This window comes from Rhinolophus sinicus, chromosome 13, assembly GCF_057876585.1.
Source record: "Rhinolophus sinicus isolate RSI-liver-muscle chromosome 13, RSI-T2T, whole genome shotgun sequence".
Classification (NCBI taxonomy): Eukaryota; Metazoa; Chordata; class Mammalia; order Chiroptera; family Rhinolophidae; genus Rhinolophus; species Rhinolophus sinicus.
In genome coordinates, this window is record NC_142513.1 from 50821778 (window position 1) to 50840176 (window position 18399).

The following is an 18399-nucleotide window of genomic DNA, read 5'->3' on the forward strand; positions in this document are numbered from 1 at the left end:
ACTGGCAGTTTTCAAAGCTTCCCAGTGATTCTGGGAACCAGGGTGGAGAGGCACTCATTTAAATCATCAGCTCTTGACCAGGAGGGGGACAGGGCAGAATGTCCTGAGGGGCTTTTTCAGAGGACACACAGCAAGCCCCAAATGGACCCAAAGTCCCTGCCCTTACCCTCAAACCTCAGGACTGCTGAGAGGAGAGGCAGCTGGGAAATGGAGCTGAGAGCGCCCCGGAAAGGTAGAGGCGCTACCCAAAAATCGGGTACAGCGTTCTTCCCTACACGTCGCCTGGATCTCATGCTACCAAAGGAAGGCCTTTCTAACACGCAAATGAAAAAAAAAAACCATACGTCTGAAAAAAAGAAGTTTTCAAAAGACACAAGTCAAACAGTCTGAGAACATTTAGTGCTGGGCAATGTCAATAGGCAAATTCTTTTCCCCTTTCATAATTTGATTTATACGCAAAGAAGTCTTCCAGACACATCACCCTAGCAAGCCTTTGGGCATTTTCAATGGAGGAAAAAAATACTCAAGCAACTGAACAAAATGTCTGCTGAGCCAGGTACCACGTTGAACCGCTAACAGGACTGCGGGTACAAACACAAGGGCCCCCTTAAACCCAACACACAGGCGCTCTCAAAGCCCACAGGATGGCCTAGTCTTTAAGGACAAGAGACAAAATGGCCTAGTCTTTAAGGACAAGAGAGTTCAAGAGTTAAGACAGAGTTCAAATTGCAGTTCTACCATTTACAAGTTGTTGACCTTGACCAGGTTTCTAGATCTCAGCTATAAAATGGAGATAAAAGTATCATTTTCATTGGTTGTTGTAAGGATTAAACAAGATTATTTCATAAAGGCACTGAACCTGCCAGGTACTTAGAGTTTAACAAATATTCATTGTTAGCCACAATATGAGTGCTATGCTCCTGGTGTTAAAAGATATATAGCTGCTAATCGGGCACTCCATGCGAAGAGGTTTAAAAATGCTCAAACTCAGTCATCTCACTTCTGTAAATCTATTTTCTGGAAATAACCTCAAAACCAAAAAGATGGAAATGCTTGCTGTTTTGGTGACAGTGAGCAACTAGAAGCAACCCAAATGTCCCCAAACGTCCCACAGGACAATAAGGGTTAGGTGCATCATTTTAGATAGGGCTCCCATATAAAGCAATGTTTCAGTTGGTCACAGGAGCTAGGGGACCAATACAGGTTAGGAGGGAAAAGCAGGACACAAAATTACACACACCATTCTAAGTTAATAAAGGTCAACTCCCTGAAGCCCAGAGTAACCCAGAAGAGACACACCAAGAAGCCAACTGTACTTGTGTTTACGACAATGGGACTCTGGGTAATTTTTTTTTCCTACTGCTTTTTTTTCTTTTTTCAATTTTTCTTGAATCCACATGTATTATTTTTATAATGAGAGAACAAATCCAATCCCCTCTTTAAAAAATTCTTTTTAAGCAACATGAAGTGATGCCCTGATTCTTAATATCTTAAGACTACACACCAAATTTTGCCCCACAGCCCCTTGACAGTTAGATTGAAGTGAGAATCCGAAGAGATATTTTATAATGAAAAATTCACCAAATAATTGGCATTTTAGATCCTTCGGTTGAAAACCCCTTGTTCTTACATGGCCCAGGCTCCCCATGGGACATGCATGGTTCTTACCATCGTGTGTCTCCATGGCGTGTTCTGGACACATGGATGACCCCTCTGGCCCCACACACCAGTACATGCTGGGTGGTCGCTGCGACATGCCAGCCATCAGCTCTCGGGGTGGCCGCTCTCCCAAGTCAGTTCTGGCCGTGATCAGTGCCGCTGCTGCTGCCCGAGGGGTGGACGATGGCACAGACACACAGTCATGGCTGAGCAGAAGGCTGTCTCGTCCTGGTGGAAGAAACATCATAAACTCAGAAAGCTTTCCTTAACTGTCAGGTCCCTTCCTGCACACGAGCACGTGTTTATATTGGTCACTGGCATTTCCCCTCCTTTACAGCATTCGTTTTCACATGCATTCATCCAGCCACACTGGATCAGGTGGGGGCAGTGAAAGGATAGAGTTCCCCCCACCTCCCCTCACAGCTGGTCATCATGTCTATTTGGGAAGAATCTCGAAGAAACTCCACATAATTGCAGAACACCTACTGGTTCAATCCTTGTTCAATCGACACACATATTCATTGTCACTTGCACAGTGATACCAAGATAACTAAACAAGGCTCCTGCCTTCAGTGGGTCATAGTCCAGTTGGGGTGCGACAGACACACTTGCAGTCAGTCACAAAACAAGGCCTTCCCTTTGGCCAGGAAAGACTCCTCCAGAAGCCTGGAGGTGGGCGTAATTCCCAAGAGACAACCAGGCAACAATCCCAAAGAGAAAGGGTCTGGAAGGTATTGGTGCTGGGTGTGAAGCCAAGTTTGAGCCCTGGAGGTAAGAGAAGGGGGCCCCATACATTTTGCCTGTCCCCAGGGGACATTTGGCAATGTCTGCAGGCACTTTGGTTGTCACAGCTGGGGGTGAGGGTGCTATGGGCATCTAGTGGATGGAGGACAGGAACACTGTTGAACATCCTATGATGCACAGGGCAGTTCCCACAACAGAGAACTATCCAGCTCACATAGTTCCAATTATCTGGAGAAACGCTGCATTAGAGAAAGACTCATCTAAGACTAATGAGGCTGTAATGAGAACTGGTGAGGCAAGGCGCTTCTCTCTCCAGCTGGGCTCCCACTGAGATTGGGGGTCCCACAACACAAGTGCCCATCCTATTATGGTGATTAAATGACCAGAGCACCTCAAGGGCAAGACCCAGGCCCAGCTCAGGCCTGGCACAGGGTGAACTGCACGATGGGAAAGGTGCTGCCTATAAAACGCAAGCATTTCTATTAGTGTCGTGTATTTTCTACCCTATACATAAAGTACAGGATAATTAGCCACCGTTCTCTGAGACAGGCAACTCTAAAATGGAGACTGATAGTATAGTCCAAAAAAAAAAAGAAGTCAAGGTCATATAAATGATGGCCAAGATAATATGGAAAGAGAAAAGCACAGTCTGGAGGTCAAAGGCTTAGATAGCCTCTGCCACAGGTCAGCAGCGTAACCTCAAACTGAAACATACAGGTCTCCGTTTTCACATCTATTAAAAATAGACATGCTCTCCTGCCCAGGGCAACCTTGCAGGGTTGCTGTGAGATGTTAAGATTTCTACAACAGGGTCAGAGTGGTTCTTACCTACACCAGCTGGGGTACTGGGGGGCCAGCAGGGTCACTCCCCTGCCCTCTGATTAATAGGCTCAGTGCTGGGGGGCAGACGTGCTGTCTCCCCAATGGGCATAGGGTGGGCACTGAGCAAAATGAACTTGAGACAGGGACAGGGAGAAGCGGCAAAACAGAACCTCTGTTTTAAAACAAAGGCTCCAGAGTACACAGTTAGCATTCAGAAGGCAAGGGGCACACTCTCTGCTTTCAAACACTTCCCAAACTCAGACACCAACTACATCCCACAAACTTCAAATATCCAAATGCTGGTAGGTGTGAAAACGGAAGTATCTTACCCTGTAATGTTTTTAAGTTTGAAAAAAACCTTTAAAATATCTTCGGCCAACCCTCACCCTCAGCACATTTTGTTCCCCTTTTCATTTTCAGTTTCCTTTTGAAAATCACTTTACCAGTGGAAGACTCTGCCACTGGAGCAGTTTTTCAATTATAATTTGTATTTTGGCTTAGACACTAAGGTAGAAGTTTTAGGATGAGGTAATTGAAATTTTGCTCAATCTTTGCCCTCAAACGGATCTTTGCTTCTTCCTGCTTCTTTTGGGTTCAGACCAATGCAACAAAACATGGAAACATGGTTGTAAATTACCTGTTTTCTTTTCTTTATGGTGTATACATCCTAAAGAGGACTTCAAGAGGTTTTCTGCAATAATCATTATTTTAACAACTTTTAAAACCTCACCAATTTTTTTCTGCCAACACTTTATAACTGTTCTAATGAATAAATGCAAATACTTGATGAAAAAGAAAAAAAGGAACTTGACATTTATTCTACAAATGTTTTCATTGGGCCCTTTCCATACAGAGTAAACTTTGTGAGTTCATAAAACTTACAGCTGGTGGGGAGGGTAGTTAAATAAGTATTTGCAATAAAGTTTCTGGCAGGGAGATTCTGGAGCTGGTCACCTGTCTTTTCAGGAGGCTTGGAAAGAATTGCCCGTACCAAGGAATTAGAAGATATTTGCAAGTGAAGCATGTTGGAAATGCTCACATCACCCGTCTCTTTTTGAATCAAAAGCCTGGTGGAGACAGTTGGCCCATGGCCCTAGATGTCCCTTTGGCACCAACATCTCTTGACCAATCCCGGCTTGCCTACCAAGTATGTTCAGTGGATCTGAGGATATCCAAATACCATGGAGCTGCAGACCAGAGAAATGGGTCCACCCCAATCCCAGATGAGCACCCAAGGGTTTGGGGACAGAAGCCCTTCATGACTATGAAACCACAATTAAGTTAAGGCTGTCCATTCACCACTGGTCAATGTGCCAGTATGAGCCTGGCACCTCCTGGATGGTTCTGGAGGTGACAATATGGCAGTGAGCAAGTTAGGCTGACAGGAAGGGTCTCTGACCCCTGGAGCTCCAGTGGAGACCTCCAGGTAACTAAAGGAGAAGCCAAGGAGATAAAGTAGGACACAGAGACAGGGATATGAGAGAGACGCTGGGTTTAGAGGGTGGCTGGCCATGGGGCAGCAATGCAGAGGCCACGTACTGGAGAGCGAGATGGGCCAGGCTGGCTGGGGACAATGGCCAGGTGGACTGAGATGGCAGAGGCCAGATCTCCTCGGGGGTGTGAGGGGAAGGTCTCCTGGATTTCATGCCACTCACGAGGAGAAGTGATTGAAGGGTTCCAAGCAGACAAATGACACTCTCTGGTTTACCTGTTTAAAAAAATTCCCCTTGGGCACAGGAGGTCTTGAACACCTTGCTCTGGAATGTTCCATCAAGAGTTCCAAACATCAAAATAAAAAAATATTAAGAGGTAATCCCCATCCTGTGACTTCAGTCCCTTCAGCCCATCGGGGCTGGTGACCTCTTTTGCTAACAGGAAGATTAACTTACTACAAAGTGGGGACAAACCTGTTTGCCTGTTTGACAACTACAAGAATAAGACTGACTGCTGTACAGAGAAGTCTCCCATCCGAACTGCATACTGAACCGGCAAGTTGGTTGTGAGTTCAGTGATACCCTCTGATGACAGGGGAAAAAAAAAAGTCTTAAATTTCACAAGCTGTGCTCAAATATATTTTCTCAGTTCAGATCCTCAGCTAGAATAATACTGAGTTTCCTTATGTCTCAGGAAACACTTTTTATGGTAACTTGTCATATTGTCTATTTTTTTAGACATCAATAAAGTCTTTCCTTCATGTGATATTAAAAAAAATGTTTTTTAATTAAAAAAAAATTTTTTTTAATTAAAAAAAAATATCACTTGCTGCCAAACAGAGAATGAAGGGAGGCCTGTAAGAGTACAGGACCTTGGACTGGGCGTGGGCTGTGAGAAAGAAGGGGACAGACAGGACACGTTTTAGAGGGAAACACAACAGGACTTGCTAACAGACTGAATCAAGGGCTGAGTCAATGGAATGGAGGCTAATTCGTCCGTTGTAGATGGGACCACTCCCTGAGATATGAAAGAGCCTGGGTGCGGGAAAGGTTCGGAAGACCCCAAAATCTTCCGGCACAAAATTAGGTGTGAGGTGTGTATACTTTTAATCTAATTGTTCTATTCTTTCTGGACAGACGCAAAGATAAACAAGTCAAATCACACACACACACACACACACACACACACACACACAAACCACTGAATGTTAACGTTGCCCCAAACTGTGCATATTCTAGTTGTGCCTTTATGATGTCCAGAGAATTTTCATACAATATGAGCGAATGGCAAATTCTAAAAAGAACATGCTTGGTGAGAGGCTCCGTGAAAACAACTCCAGGCTCCTGTTTCCTTACCTCCCACCCCATGCAAGGGGATGGTTTGTGGGAGAAAAACTTCCTGGCCTCAAACTGTGAAGGAGCAGGTTGAGCGGGCCTCAAATGCTCCATCACTATTTCCCTCTGCCCCCCAGGACCCCCCTGCCCCGGACCGCACTCACCTCCCTGCGCCTGGCCGGGAAGGTCGCCCACAGAGACCGCCATTGAGACGCCGGTTTGTATTGGCCAGAGACGCAACACTTGGGCTGGAAGCAAACCTCAGACTTTGAGGAGGGTGACGGCGAGCTCGGCCCCCCCGCATCGCCAGGCCCGCCCCGGGGAGAGAGAGACGCCGGGCAATCCTTCCCAACACACATGCACTCACACTCACGCACTTGCACACGCGCGCTCCCCACGGCCCGCTGCAAGTTGAAGGAAGGGGTTTGCTGCAGAGGCTGAGCAGACCGGTAGACACCCTGGTGTGTTTTCCTACTTTTTGTCTCTTGCCTCCGCTCCCCCCGCCCGGGCACCGTCCGGGGCGAGGTTTCGGGTTCCGCTCCGGGGTCCCGCACCCCCCCACCCCGCGGGCTGCCTGGGGTGGGAGCGCGGCGGGAGACAGCCGCACGGTGAGGCTGGGGTCGCCCGGAGCCCTCGGGAGCCCCTGGGCAAGGGCCACCCTGGCCAAAGCACGCGGCCGCCGCCGGGAGCGCGGGCCTGAGCTGCGGGGCCCAGGGCTCCACGCGGACCGGCCGCAGGCGGCAGCCGGATTCCCGGGCGGAACGCCGGGCGCGGGGGGCGAGGCGGGACAGCGCTTACCTGCGGCGGCGGGGCTGGGCATACAGGCCCGGCGCACTCCAGCGGGCCGGGGCCTGGCCGTGCCACTGCCCTCCGCCCCCTGAGCCTCCGGCCGCGCGCGCCGGGGCCGGGCCGGGCCCAGACGCACTTCCTCAATCCTGCGGCCGCCAGCGGGCGTGGAGGGCGGGCGGCGCGAAGAGCGCACAGGGCGAGAATCGGCTGCGGCTGGTGCTCCCGGAACCCGCCCGAGGAGTCCCGCCTCAGTTTCCCTAGTCGGAAACCGCAGGTGATCCAATTCACCGCTCATGCCCAGGAAATGACAGGGCCCACGGGTGCTTCTAGCGTGGCGTCCCCTCCAGGTTTGGGTGCCCTGCTCCCTCCACGCATGACAGACGCGGCGATAAGATGGGTGGGTTCTGGGCTCAACCCAGTTTTCACTGTCCCTCTACTCTGCCTTGCCCAGCAGCAAAATCCGCGGATTCACGTCTGGCTTGCGTGTGACTAGCCACATACTCTGTCGGTAAATATTAAAAAGAGCGGGAACATTCATTTGTGTTCAACTCTTTATAAGGCCGTATAGAAATATGTATTTTTAAAGCTTTAGTATTTGCAAACGGCACCCCTTCCACCACATGAATTTACTAATTTAATTATGGATGTATATGTCAATAGGTCACTATTTGGTGAAACATTTTCAATTGGGGTTTTCTGGGGGGCGGGGATGTAGATAAAAGATGTTGGCAATTTATTGTTTCAACCTAATATAAATATATGATCACACCATTGAGGCCATTATCGAAACGCAGATCATAGAGAAGCACGTCCACGCAGGCCAGCATCCGACTCGGCTCCACGAGCCCACGGGACCAAGAGAAGCCTGCATGGAACAAAGCAGAAGGTTCTGCACCCTGGCAGGACCCGCACCCTAGGCTCCTCTCATGCAATATTATGACTGGAACATTCCCAGGATTTAGCACAAGGCACAGAGACAAATGGCCACCACCCACATTGCCATTTCACAAAATCCGGGCCTGCACCTCGAGGACACACCTGGCAGTCGCCACTTGGAGCTGTTCATTGGGCCCCGGAGGGCAAAGGGACCACCGGGCAGCGTTGCTTTGCTCCCAGGAGGCCCCCCTCCAGCCCCCTGCTACAGGACGCCCTTCCATAATGGTGCGTGCAGTTTTGCAACGCTGTCCTCACCACTGCGGTCCTAATTCCAATATGCAAAAGGCAGCAAAGTAAGATTGCTACGGAAGAGTCCCTAATAATTTGAAGGGCGTGGCGGCGCCCGCAGGCTGAGGGAGCCTGGCCACGGTGGTGCTGCGCGTCCAGGGCGCGCAGCCCCGCCATCTAGCGGCGCTGTGAGGAAGCGCACGCCCAGTGCCAGGGCAGACAGGAGAGGACGTGGCCACTGCAGAGGGGGGCAACTCAAACTTCCCTTTTAAATGAGCTTGGGAATAGGCCAGGAATGTCTCCAATGTAGAAAACGGCCGGGACACCAGACACACGGGTGGACTCTTTCGAGCTGGCTCTGTCTCAGCATTCAACTCTGTTTCTTAGGCATGAGTCAGTCACAGTTTTGCATGGGAAGCTTGTCACAGGTCAGTTTCTTCTTGAATGCGGCTGACCCAGGGTCCGCTACCTTTTGCTCCACATCCTACCAGGATTCTCAGCATCTCATATGGGAATGACTGCTCCTAAGGTGGGTCACCTGGAGGCCACCTCCATGACCCAACATTTCTGCCTTCAGAAAGCACAGTGGCTAACTGCCCGCCCCCCTCTTACCCCATGTCTTCGCATTATCTTTCTTCAACTGGGTACTCAGTTTCCTCAGAGATTCCTCCTTGGACACTTTTTAAAAACACCCCTCATTATTCACCTTCAAGCTCGTTAGCCACATGCTAAGAGCCAGGATATTAAAAAGGCTCTCGTCTCCCATCAGGAAAAGCTAGGGTATTTATTGCAGTGTCCATCCACTTTCAGAGGACCTTCTGGATCCCACCTCCCACAGGCACACAAGTGCACACAGTCACACACGCATGTCCCCAGAATGGTTCCCTTCAGAGAGTCGTGCTTTGGTAAACCAAATGAAGGAAAAGGTCATTTTCCTAGAACTTTCTGTTCCCATTTAGTTGAGAATGGAAGTTTTCTAAATACATCACTAAATACATCAGTGTGCATACATCATGAGGGATCTGATCCAAGCCCCTCTTAAGTTTCCTCTTAAAGGGTGGTGCCTTGCCACTGCATGGCCAAAGTGACCTGGAATCTCAACGTCAAAGGCACAGGTTGAACTTGGTAGACCTGACCACATACAGGGAATGTTCTTGATCCAACTGCAGTGTCAGCTCTCGACTCGGTGATGGAGTCACCTCGGTTCGAAGCCTTAGACATTTAGGTAAATTATGCCCTCATCCCTAGGTCCTCAGGAAGAAAAGTGATAAAAAGGGAAACCTGTGCACACAGTTACGGCATGTAGTGTTTTCCTGAAATCCCATTCAGTCTTCTCCACCACTTGGCACATCCACACATGCTCATCACTTAATGATAACAAGAGATTCCAGCAGCTTAGACGACAGTTTAAAGGTTGCCAGCTATGACGCAGAGCCTCTGAGGCCAAGCTCACTGCCTGGTCAACCCCCAAGGCCATAGAAGTAGGTTTCACATTCATGGTAAACACTAGGCCTGATCAATCGAGCAAATGTGATTTTATTCTTAAGTATCGATACTGCTTTTCACAAGCCATTTTGAACAGAAGGTCTAAGAAGGAGAAAGATCAGCCACAGACTTGAAAAGGGTTTGGTCCTTAAATGAAAAAATATGACGTTTGTCAAATATCCAATTTATTTTATTATCACATTGTTAACACAATCTGCAGTTAGGATCAGAATTCCCAGGCCAATCGATTTTTAAGCCATACCACAGGAGTAAACCTTCAAAAAAGTGAAATCTAATACTATATAGATTTCCATTTCTAAACACAGTATATTACAGAAGGTTAAATATACCACCTCTGTTTACTTACAACTATAAAAAGATACATTATCTATACCAATTATAAATAATGTAGCATTTCATATTAAAGGCATTATCGTACACGAAAGAATAAGAACCCTCTAATGTATTACTATCAAGATTAGTGTCTATAATTACTTGAGATAAAATCCTGAAAATTCAGTGTATGAGTCAAATCCTGATTTAACAAGTTACTGACAGTATAAGTGATAAGCGTTAAGTGACGGAGAGGAAAAGAGGAATGGCATATTGCATATTTCTGACAATGACAACCCCATGTCATATACGACTTTCTTCATACACACACTGGTTTTGACATAGCCTTCATTTTATTCTGGTTCCTCCGCAATTTCATTCTCAAACATAAGCACCATTCGAAAAGTACTCGTTAGGAATCGTCAAAGCATCCGCAGAACACAGTTCAAATTTGGTTTTGCTTTTTTTAAAGCTATATCAGCACACTTTCCATTTTCCAAGTTAAAGCTTGGAATTGCACAGGATTTGGGTACACAAAATGGAAATGAAAAACCCCCAACTTGTTTCGTGCAATAACAGACAACTTTGATGTGAGACCCAATTCCTCCATAGAGTCCAAGTGTTATTCGTTAATGAATCACAAATTAACATCAAAATAGGACTTTAACAAACCAGGGCTGTATTAGAGCATCGGTCTTTCCAGGTGTGCATGGTTTCCTACTCTAAAATAGATCACCCGACTGAAGTAAAGGAAAACTACATAAATCATTAAAATGCAAGTGGCAGAAATGCATAATTTGTAAATGCTGATTACAGCTCTGGTTTGTAAACTGCAGGACTTAATTATCCTAGGATTTGTTGTGCTGCTGTGGTGTCAGAGCGCTGGTTCCTTAGCTGGGACCGTGACACTCGAGAAGCTTTCTGCCTCAGAAAATGTCTTGGTTAAGGTCGCCTGTGACATAGATTTAGATATGCTCTATGGGCTGGTGATTCGGTCATATTCCAAAGGCAGTATTATTGGATGTCAGCTGAGTCTCATGGTCAAGGTCAGGATGTAGTCCCCAAAGACATAGGGTCATCCCAATCCAGCTTTCCTTCCTTCCTTTCTTTTTTTTTTTCCTTTTTTTTAACTTTGGGCTATTGCTTTCCCACTAAATAGTGGCAGGGGTGCAGGCACAGGGCCCTGTTTCCAGAACACGCATGGAGATTTCCCCAAATTCTTACTGGAGTCAGTCAGCAGAGCATGTTTAAGTGACTGCTGGATACTTCAAATACCACTTCCTGTTGACAATGCCCTGAGCCTCTTAACTGTCCCGGGGATGGACCTGGTTGAAAAGGGAGCACAGAAGTTGTCAACAGTTCCATCCCCGGGCAGGACTGCAATTTCACACCCAACATATTGGTCAACGAAACAGGAGTGCGAGAGGAAAATAAAAATCGTTCACATCCAGGAGATGTAAGGGCTCCAGAAGAGAATATGCCAGGAAAGTCAGAAATGTAGTTTGTTTCTTCAGCAAGTTGGACCTGCCACATTCAGCTGTCAAATGTCTGCGGAAAAAGCCCACCTTTCCTTCAGGGGTTCTTGTCCTCAAGTTTGATGGTGACGGTTTTCACTGCGGTGTATTCAGCCAGTGCATATTCACCTCTGTGATCACAAGGGAAAAAAAAAAGAGGAAAATATAAAATGGGGATGTCACTTAACAGTTCCTCAGGAACTGCGTTCTACTAATGCTGGATGTGTTAGGACGCTGCTGGGCAGTTTGGAGCTCATGCCAAAGGTCAACATGCAATGACATGAGAGAACGATAGCCAGGCTTGTGACACCGTTAGTAAGTGTAAGTAACTGGATATGTAACTTAAGTTTAAATACCAAGGTTTTTGTGTGTGATGCTTTTGAAATTGTCAGAAGGACTAGGGTTTGTTTGTCTTTAAAGGATAAAAGGGATTTTAATAAAAGAGGTGAATTGTTGGGTGGGGAGTGCAGAGTGGGGAGAGAGGGTTTTCGTGGATGAATGAGGAGGGGCGCAAGGGAACAGACATTACACAGGGTTTATGACTGTGAGATGGCAATTTGGGGCCACTGGAAGCAGAGGCCTAAAGCTCCAGACTGGGGGTGTGGCCGGGGGTCCACGAGACGGAGGGTCTGGAGTTGGCCTCGGAGCCCACAGCTTGGGACCAGCCGTAAGGAGAGTGGGGCCAGCTGAGTGTTGAGGGGGCAGGTGTTAGAAGAGGCTGGACAAAAGGGGGGACTGCCACCTTCGAGGGAGCCCTGGCGACCCTTTTCAGGCATCATGGGCCATCCTCAGGGGAACTCCCTTCCCAGAATCAAGAGGCAGCTTTGGGGAGATTAAAATGCCTCTACAACTCTCGCTCCGGTGTTAATAAAAATGTGTACTTGTTTGAGGAATCAGGTGGAAGCAGAAGGGTCACCAGAGAATCTGTACCAGGAAAGTCTTGAGACAGAATCGCATCTCGTCCCTTAGATCAGTACGTCGCCAAGTGTGGTCCCTAGACCAGCAGCATCAGCTTAACAATGCAGTCTCAGGCTGCCCCCAGATCTGCTGTGGTCGACAGGATAGTACCCCCCACCCAAGGGGTCCCTGTCCTCATCCCTCGGACCTGGGAATAACACGCCAGGTTTCATGGCTAAAGGGGAATTCAAGTTGCAGATGGAATGAAAGTTGCTAATTAGCGGGCCTTCAAAGAGGGAGACTACACTGGATTACCTGGGTGGACCCCACATAATCACAAAGGTCCTTGACGGGGAGAGGGAGGCCGAAGAGGAGAGTCAGAGGGAAACGAGACTCCAGAAGCAGGGTCAGAGAGATGCGACATTGCTGGCATTGAAGGTGGAGGAAGGGGCCAGCGCCAACGAATGTGGGAAGCCTCTAGAAGCTGGAAAAGGCCAGGAAACATATTCTCTCCCTAGAGTATCCAGAAAGGAATATAGCCCTGCAAACTCCTGATTTGAGCTCAGTGAGACCGTGTCAGGTTTTTATCCTACAGAACTGCAAGATAATAAATTTATATTGTTTAAGCCACTAACTTTGTGTCAACAGAAAACTACTTACTGAATCTAAGGGTGGGACCCAGATATCTGTGTTTTGAAAAACCAGGGGATTAACAAGCCAGAGGACTCTGATGGCGCTCAAGGTGGAGAACCTGGCTTAGATGTAGGTTTTGCTTTACCTGAACTCCGTTTCATCATGTGTACAAAGGGATGCCATCACCTCCTGTAGTTATAATAATTAGGGATAGTTCACATAGAGCACCTACTATGTGCTAGGTAAAAAGTATTATTACTTTATTAAAAGCAATACCATTACTTTTTACCTACTGTGTGAATGATAGAAAGTAATATTACTATTTTATTATGAATATGTCATTAAGATTTTGTTGTTGTTGTTGTTTCCTAGACCAAATAGTTCAAGAACTCATGATATGGGCAAATTACTTTGTAATCTTTTCTAAACATGACACAAAATATAAAAGCCATACGCAGAACATTAATTCAACGTTTTTAGAGCAGAAACTCCCACTTTAAAACTCCCGAAAGACAAATTACAAACTAGAAAAAAATTACATTTGTAACCCTCTGTGAGAAATAGTGTCGTGTTCCTTAATGTACAAAGAGTTCTTGCAAACCAATAAAAAAGCCACAAACAAACTAATAAAAAAATCAACAAAAGCTATGAATAGACATTTCACGGAAGGAGAAAGACAGGTTACCAGTAAGTGTGAAAAAGGTACTCAACCCCCTCACAATTAAAGAAATGCAAACCAAATGAGTGGGGAGCCCATTTTTCATGTGTCTGATTCCCCAGTTTTAGGAACACAATCTCCCACAAGTCAATAAAGATTCATGCATAAGGAAGAGTGTCAACATGGTTTGTAATAGCAAAACCCCTTGGAAATAACAAAAAAAGTCCATCATAAGAGACCACCAATAAAAAGGATAGGATGGATATCCAAAGCTCACAGTAGTTAACTTCCATTAAAAGAACACACATATTTACATCCATTGTATGCATAGAAAATGCACAATCACCTTTAAAAATCAGCAGTGAGCATATGGTATTGCATTATAAAAATTCAAAGTAATTAATGAGATATCAGCTTCGTAAAGACAAGCAAACCCCGTGATGAAATCATGTTGAATTAGCACATAACTAGTAAGTGCTGTATGAAATCATTTCTGTAAAATTAAGTGCGTGGATCACCCCATTTTATTCCTCCAGTCACGGCTCAAGTTCAAGTTCTTGCCACTTTCATTTGACTCACTGTGGCATCTCTCCTAACTGGTTTCTCACCAAGTCACGACTGCGTTGGCACTCACGGCCATGCACAAGCCCGGCCCTCTTCCATTAGATGGAAGCAGATGGTTGGAGCAGGGAGGGACCAGTGACGACATAGTTCCTGCTAGATGCTCAGAGCCTCACATGTGCTTGGCCTATTAGAAGTGCTCAGTAAATATTTGCCAAGCGAATGAATGGACAAATCAACAATATAAACGGCTTTAACAGTGGTTACCTGTACCAAGTGTGAGTAAGGGTCAGGGAGGGAGGCCCTGACTTGCCATGTCTCTACTGTGTGGGGTTTTCTGTTACTGTATTACTGTGATTGCAAAGCAAAACAAAGAACCAAGAAAAGCAGCCCAAAGGAAGAGAAACTACAGGCTTCTTCTCAAGACCTGCACAGGAACAGGTCCCGGAGGGGCGGCAGGCCGCCAGGCAGGCCAGGCGGCTGGGATGGGAAAACCATGGCATCCATGGCACAGGGTTCCAGCATGAAAAAGGGGAACCTATTATAACATGAAGACATTATTTAGAGACAACTGAAAATGGAAATCAGTTTTCAAGTCAGTTTCCAGGCTCCTTGTGAATCATGTTAAAGAACTTTATCAAAAGCCTTGGGAAAATACATGCCAGGGGTCAAAAAAACAGACATTCAAAAAAGTCCCGATTGTGGCTTATCGGCAAAGTGAACCCTGGCCCGTGTTCAGCAAATATTCTATGCCAGGCAGTGGAGTGCCAAGGAGTTGAAGGCACTGCCAGGGTAGGGGAAGGGAGCAGAGGAGAGACAGGTGAGGAAAGCAGTAAGCGACAGTCCTAGCATCAGGGGGGCCCCATACACCCTCCCACAGCTTCGACCTCTAAAGACATCTGCTTTGGGAACTGAAATTCTGGCTGCGGTAGGGCTGAGCTGGGCTCTGGGAGGAGGCCTGCACAGGGTCTGGGTCCCCCCGCTGTCACAACCTGATGGTTGAAGGCGGCCGATCAGAGGGGACCCGTGAGCATGTGTCCTGGCTGGCTTGCCACCATGTGGCTTACAGAAGTGCGTCCTATGGAGCAAGGGCCTGTGAAGTGGTGGGTCCGGGTTTAATCCCACCTTGTCACTCACTGGCAGTGTGACCTGGAGAAGGCACAGAAATCTCTCTGGGCATCCCGTTTCCTCATCCGTAAATAAGGGTAGCAGTAGTACCCATCTGCAGTGGACGGAATGTTTGTGCACCCCCAAAATCCGTAAGTTGAAGCCCCTACCTCCCAATGTGAATGTATTAGCAGGTGGGCCTTTGGGAAGTGACTAGGTCAGGATGGGGGAGCCCCATGGTGGGATTAACACCCTGATAAAGGAGACATCCCACCCCGCCCCCCTGAGCTCCCGCACTCCTTCCACGGTGTGAGAACAGAGAGAAGACACCCATCTAGGAACCAGGAAGTGGGCCCCCACCAGACACCCAATCTGCTGGCACCTTGATGTTGGACTTCCAGCTCCCAGAACAGTAGGAAATCAGTGTCTGTTGTTGAAGCCGCCCAGTGTGGTGTTGTGTTCTAGCAGCCTGACCGGATTAAGACCATTTTAGCAACTGTCGTGAGCAGGGTATGTTAACATATGCAGAGCGCTCCGACAGAGCCTGGCAGTCTGTGCTCAAAAATGCCCACTGTCCCCAGCACTACTGTTATTGGGGGGCTCTGGAGGGGACCTGGGTGACCCCAGCCCAGGCCTCATGTCCCTTGCAGGCTGGTGGGTGTGAATAGGTAATGAAACAGAGGTTTGTAGAACTTTGTCTGGGGGAACAAGGCATGGTTTCTGCAAAGACACTTTGTGGCCAAGAACTTCCTGAGGTTCCCTGAAAGGGAAACCAGAGGTGGGGGTTAGGGGACACCAATGGACACACTCTACTGAGACGTCCAGATGGCTGTGGAGTGTTTGCGAAAGTCAGGGATGGACTAGAAAGGGCCGGGATGGGGGGAGGGACCCCCAATTCCCTGGAGATTGGTCAAGCACATTTGCTTGGGGACGGGAGCCAGCTCTGTTCTTTTATAACATTGTCTTTAGGAACCTGGGAGGGGAACTGTCCAGAGACCCCACAAGGCCCATGCCAAGGGGAAGGCTTTGAGGGCTCTCGCTGAATGTGTACCCACAAGTATGAGGTAGTGCGTTTGTATATAAATCATACAAACTGTTTAAGTAAGGGGAAGAGCTCAGAACCCTTCGAGATGTCCCAGGAATGGCCCTGTATGTTGTCACAGATGGTCCACGCCCCAGAAGCCTCCATCCTGCTCTGTGCCTGGGCCATTCATTTTGGGCCAGACAAAAGAAGGGCCATCCATTAGGCTAGGCCTACAGAGGTCATCTTCTCAATGGGCAAGACAGAAAGAAACCAGGAAGGAGAGCATGGTGGGTCTGGTGGAGCCACGGAGGCCCAGCAGGAGATGTCACAGATGCCTCCCAAAGTGGCACCAAGAAGGAGCGAGAGTCACCCACGCTTTGTCCCCAGGACCTCTGCTCATGGCAGACAGAGCCAGAGCCTGACCTGGGAGAGAGCCTATCTTCCTTGCTGAGGGCGAGGGTTTGTATGAGTCATTACATCCCACATCTGGCAAAAAGTGGGCTTCTCCAGTTCTGCCCATGCCCACATCCAATGAACCTCTGGCAAATACCCACTGAACGTCCCCACATGGGGTGGGTGCTTTGGAAAACGTAAGCCGAGGCTGGAGGTTGGTCCTAGGGCCTGAGGGAGTTCCACGTGAAGAGGAAGACGGGAAGGGCAGGAGTGGGAAGGCAGGAGGGGGAGAGAGAAAGGGAGGGGTCCAGACCAGGCCCAGGGGGAGAGGACCACCAGCCACATGACACGGCTGACCCAGACTGACACACAGAGGGTAAGGGAAGGGGCAGTGGACTGGAACACAGGCCACTACTCTGTGAATCTACTGTATGCTTTATTCACCTTGCCGGCAGGCAAAGAGGGACAGAAATACTTACAGTTCTCTGCCATTTCCTGACATTTTGAAGCCACCAAAGGGAGCCTGTGCGTAGATGGCATTGTAGCAGTTGATCCTAAAGACAGAATGAAAAGATGCTCACGGTTACCTGGAGGAAACCCACCTGTCTCTCAGGTGCAGGTGTTCTAGCAATGAGGTGCTTGATGCAGAGTGCTGCCTCAAGACTGACTTTTTTTTTTTTTTTTAGGATATACTCTTTTTTTAAAAAAAAATTTTTTTAGTTAGTTTCAGGTGTACAAAACAATGTAATAGTTAGACATTTACCATTTATATCCCTCACACAGTGATAACCTCCCTCCCCCAATCTATTGCCCCTCTGACATCGCACAGAGCCATTACATTTCCACTGTCTCTATTCCTAATGTTGTACTCGCTTCTTGTAAATACATATACATATATAAAATTGTAGTTGACATTCATTATTGTTCAGCTTCCGCTTCAGGTGTACAGTGCAGTGACCAGGCATCTGCACCGTCCCTGAGGTGGTAAAGACTGACTTTTGGTCAAAGCTTTACTAGTTAAAGCCGTGTGCTTTCAACTTCTGCCTTCTTCTTCCCACCAGAAACCGAAATGTAAATATTCTTAAGTATAAAGTGTTTCTTTGGGATAGGAAGGGAATGACAAAGGGAGAATAAAGGAGAGGAAAATTATGGCATGGCGGAAGGAGAATTAGCTTTGACATGACAGACCTGACCTCAAAGTTCTTCTTGGCTATAGGATTCCCTGATTCCCAATTCATCTTTATCAGCTACTATTATCTTGAAAATGAGGACACGGTCATCCGTAGAATTGTTGGGGAAGCCAGGATTTTCAGCCACACTTTATACAAGAGCATGGGCTGCTTTTAGAACCAGAATAAAAAATAGAGCTGGAGGGAGTGAACTCCAAGGGGCAGCCTGCATGATGGTCAAGAGCACAGGATGGCCGGCTCGAAGCTCCACCCTGCCCAGTGCCAGCTGTGTTACCCTGGGCAGGTCACTCCACCTCTCTGTGTCTATATTTCCTCATCTACAAAATGGAGACAATCACGGTACCTAGCTCAGAAGGTGGTCAGGAAGGATAGAGCAAAGCCTGAAACATATAACTGCATGTTCTCTGTTCATAAAAGAGTCATAAAGCTGCAAGCCAGCCACACCTGTCCCCTACTCACCAGACAGTTCCAGACTCTAACGCGGAGGCCAGCTTCAGTGCTTTGTCAAGGCTCTTGGTGAACACAGCTGCTGTGAGTCCGTATTCCAGGCTATTTGCTCTTTTAATCACTTCTTCGAGAGTTTTGAACTTCAGTATTGACTGCACCGGTCCAAAAATCTACGATTGATGGCAGGAAAGGCAGTGTTTCATGTCATCAT

At 47.6% G+C, this 18399-nt stretch overlaps 2 protein-coding genes across 4 annotated transcripts in view; both read right to left on the bottom strand.

Annotated features, from left to right (window-relative positions):
• LRRK1 (leucine rich repeat kinase 1) overlaps positions 1-7117 on the bottom strand; it is a 108258-nt gene extending 101141 nt beyond the window's left edge. The window contains exons 1-2 of one of the 3 annotated variants that reach the window (XM_019726628.3): positions 6792-7117; positions 1669-1887 (exon numbers count right to left, since the gene is read on the bottom strand). In XM_019726628.3, the coding sequence (XP_019582187.2) occupies positions 1669-1887; positions 6792-7077 (505 nt within the window). In that variant the 5' untranslated portion in view covers positions 7078-7117. Of the gene's footprint in view, positions 1-1668; positions 1888-6157; positions 6292-6791 lie in introns of those variants that run through there. The other 2 variants (XM_074317188.2, XM_019726626.3) reach the window with 2 other exon arrangements.
• A 2482-nt stretch (positions 7118-9599) lies between these two features.
• ALDH1A3 (aldehyde dehydrogenase 1 family member A3) overlaps positions 9600-18399 on the bottom strand; it is a 36610-nt gene continuing 27810 nt past the window's right edge. Inside the window, exons 11-13 of the mRNA XM_019726631.3 lie at positions 18201-18358; positions 17031-17105; positions 9600-11409 (exon numbers count right to left, since the gene is read on the bottom strand). Of these exons, the coding sequence (XP_019582190.2) occupies positions 11337-11409; positions 17031-17105; positions 18201-18358 (306 nt within the window). The 3' untranslated portion in view covers positions 9600-11336. The remainder of the gene's footprint in view (positions 11410-17030; positions 17106-18200; positions 18359-18399) is intronic.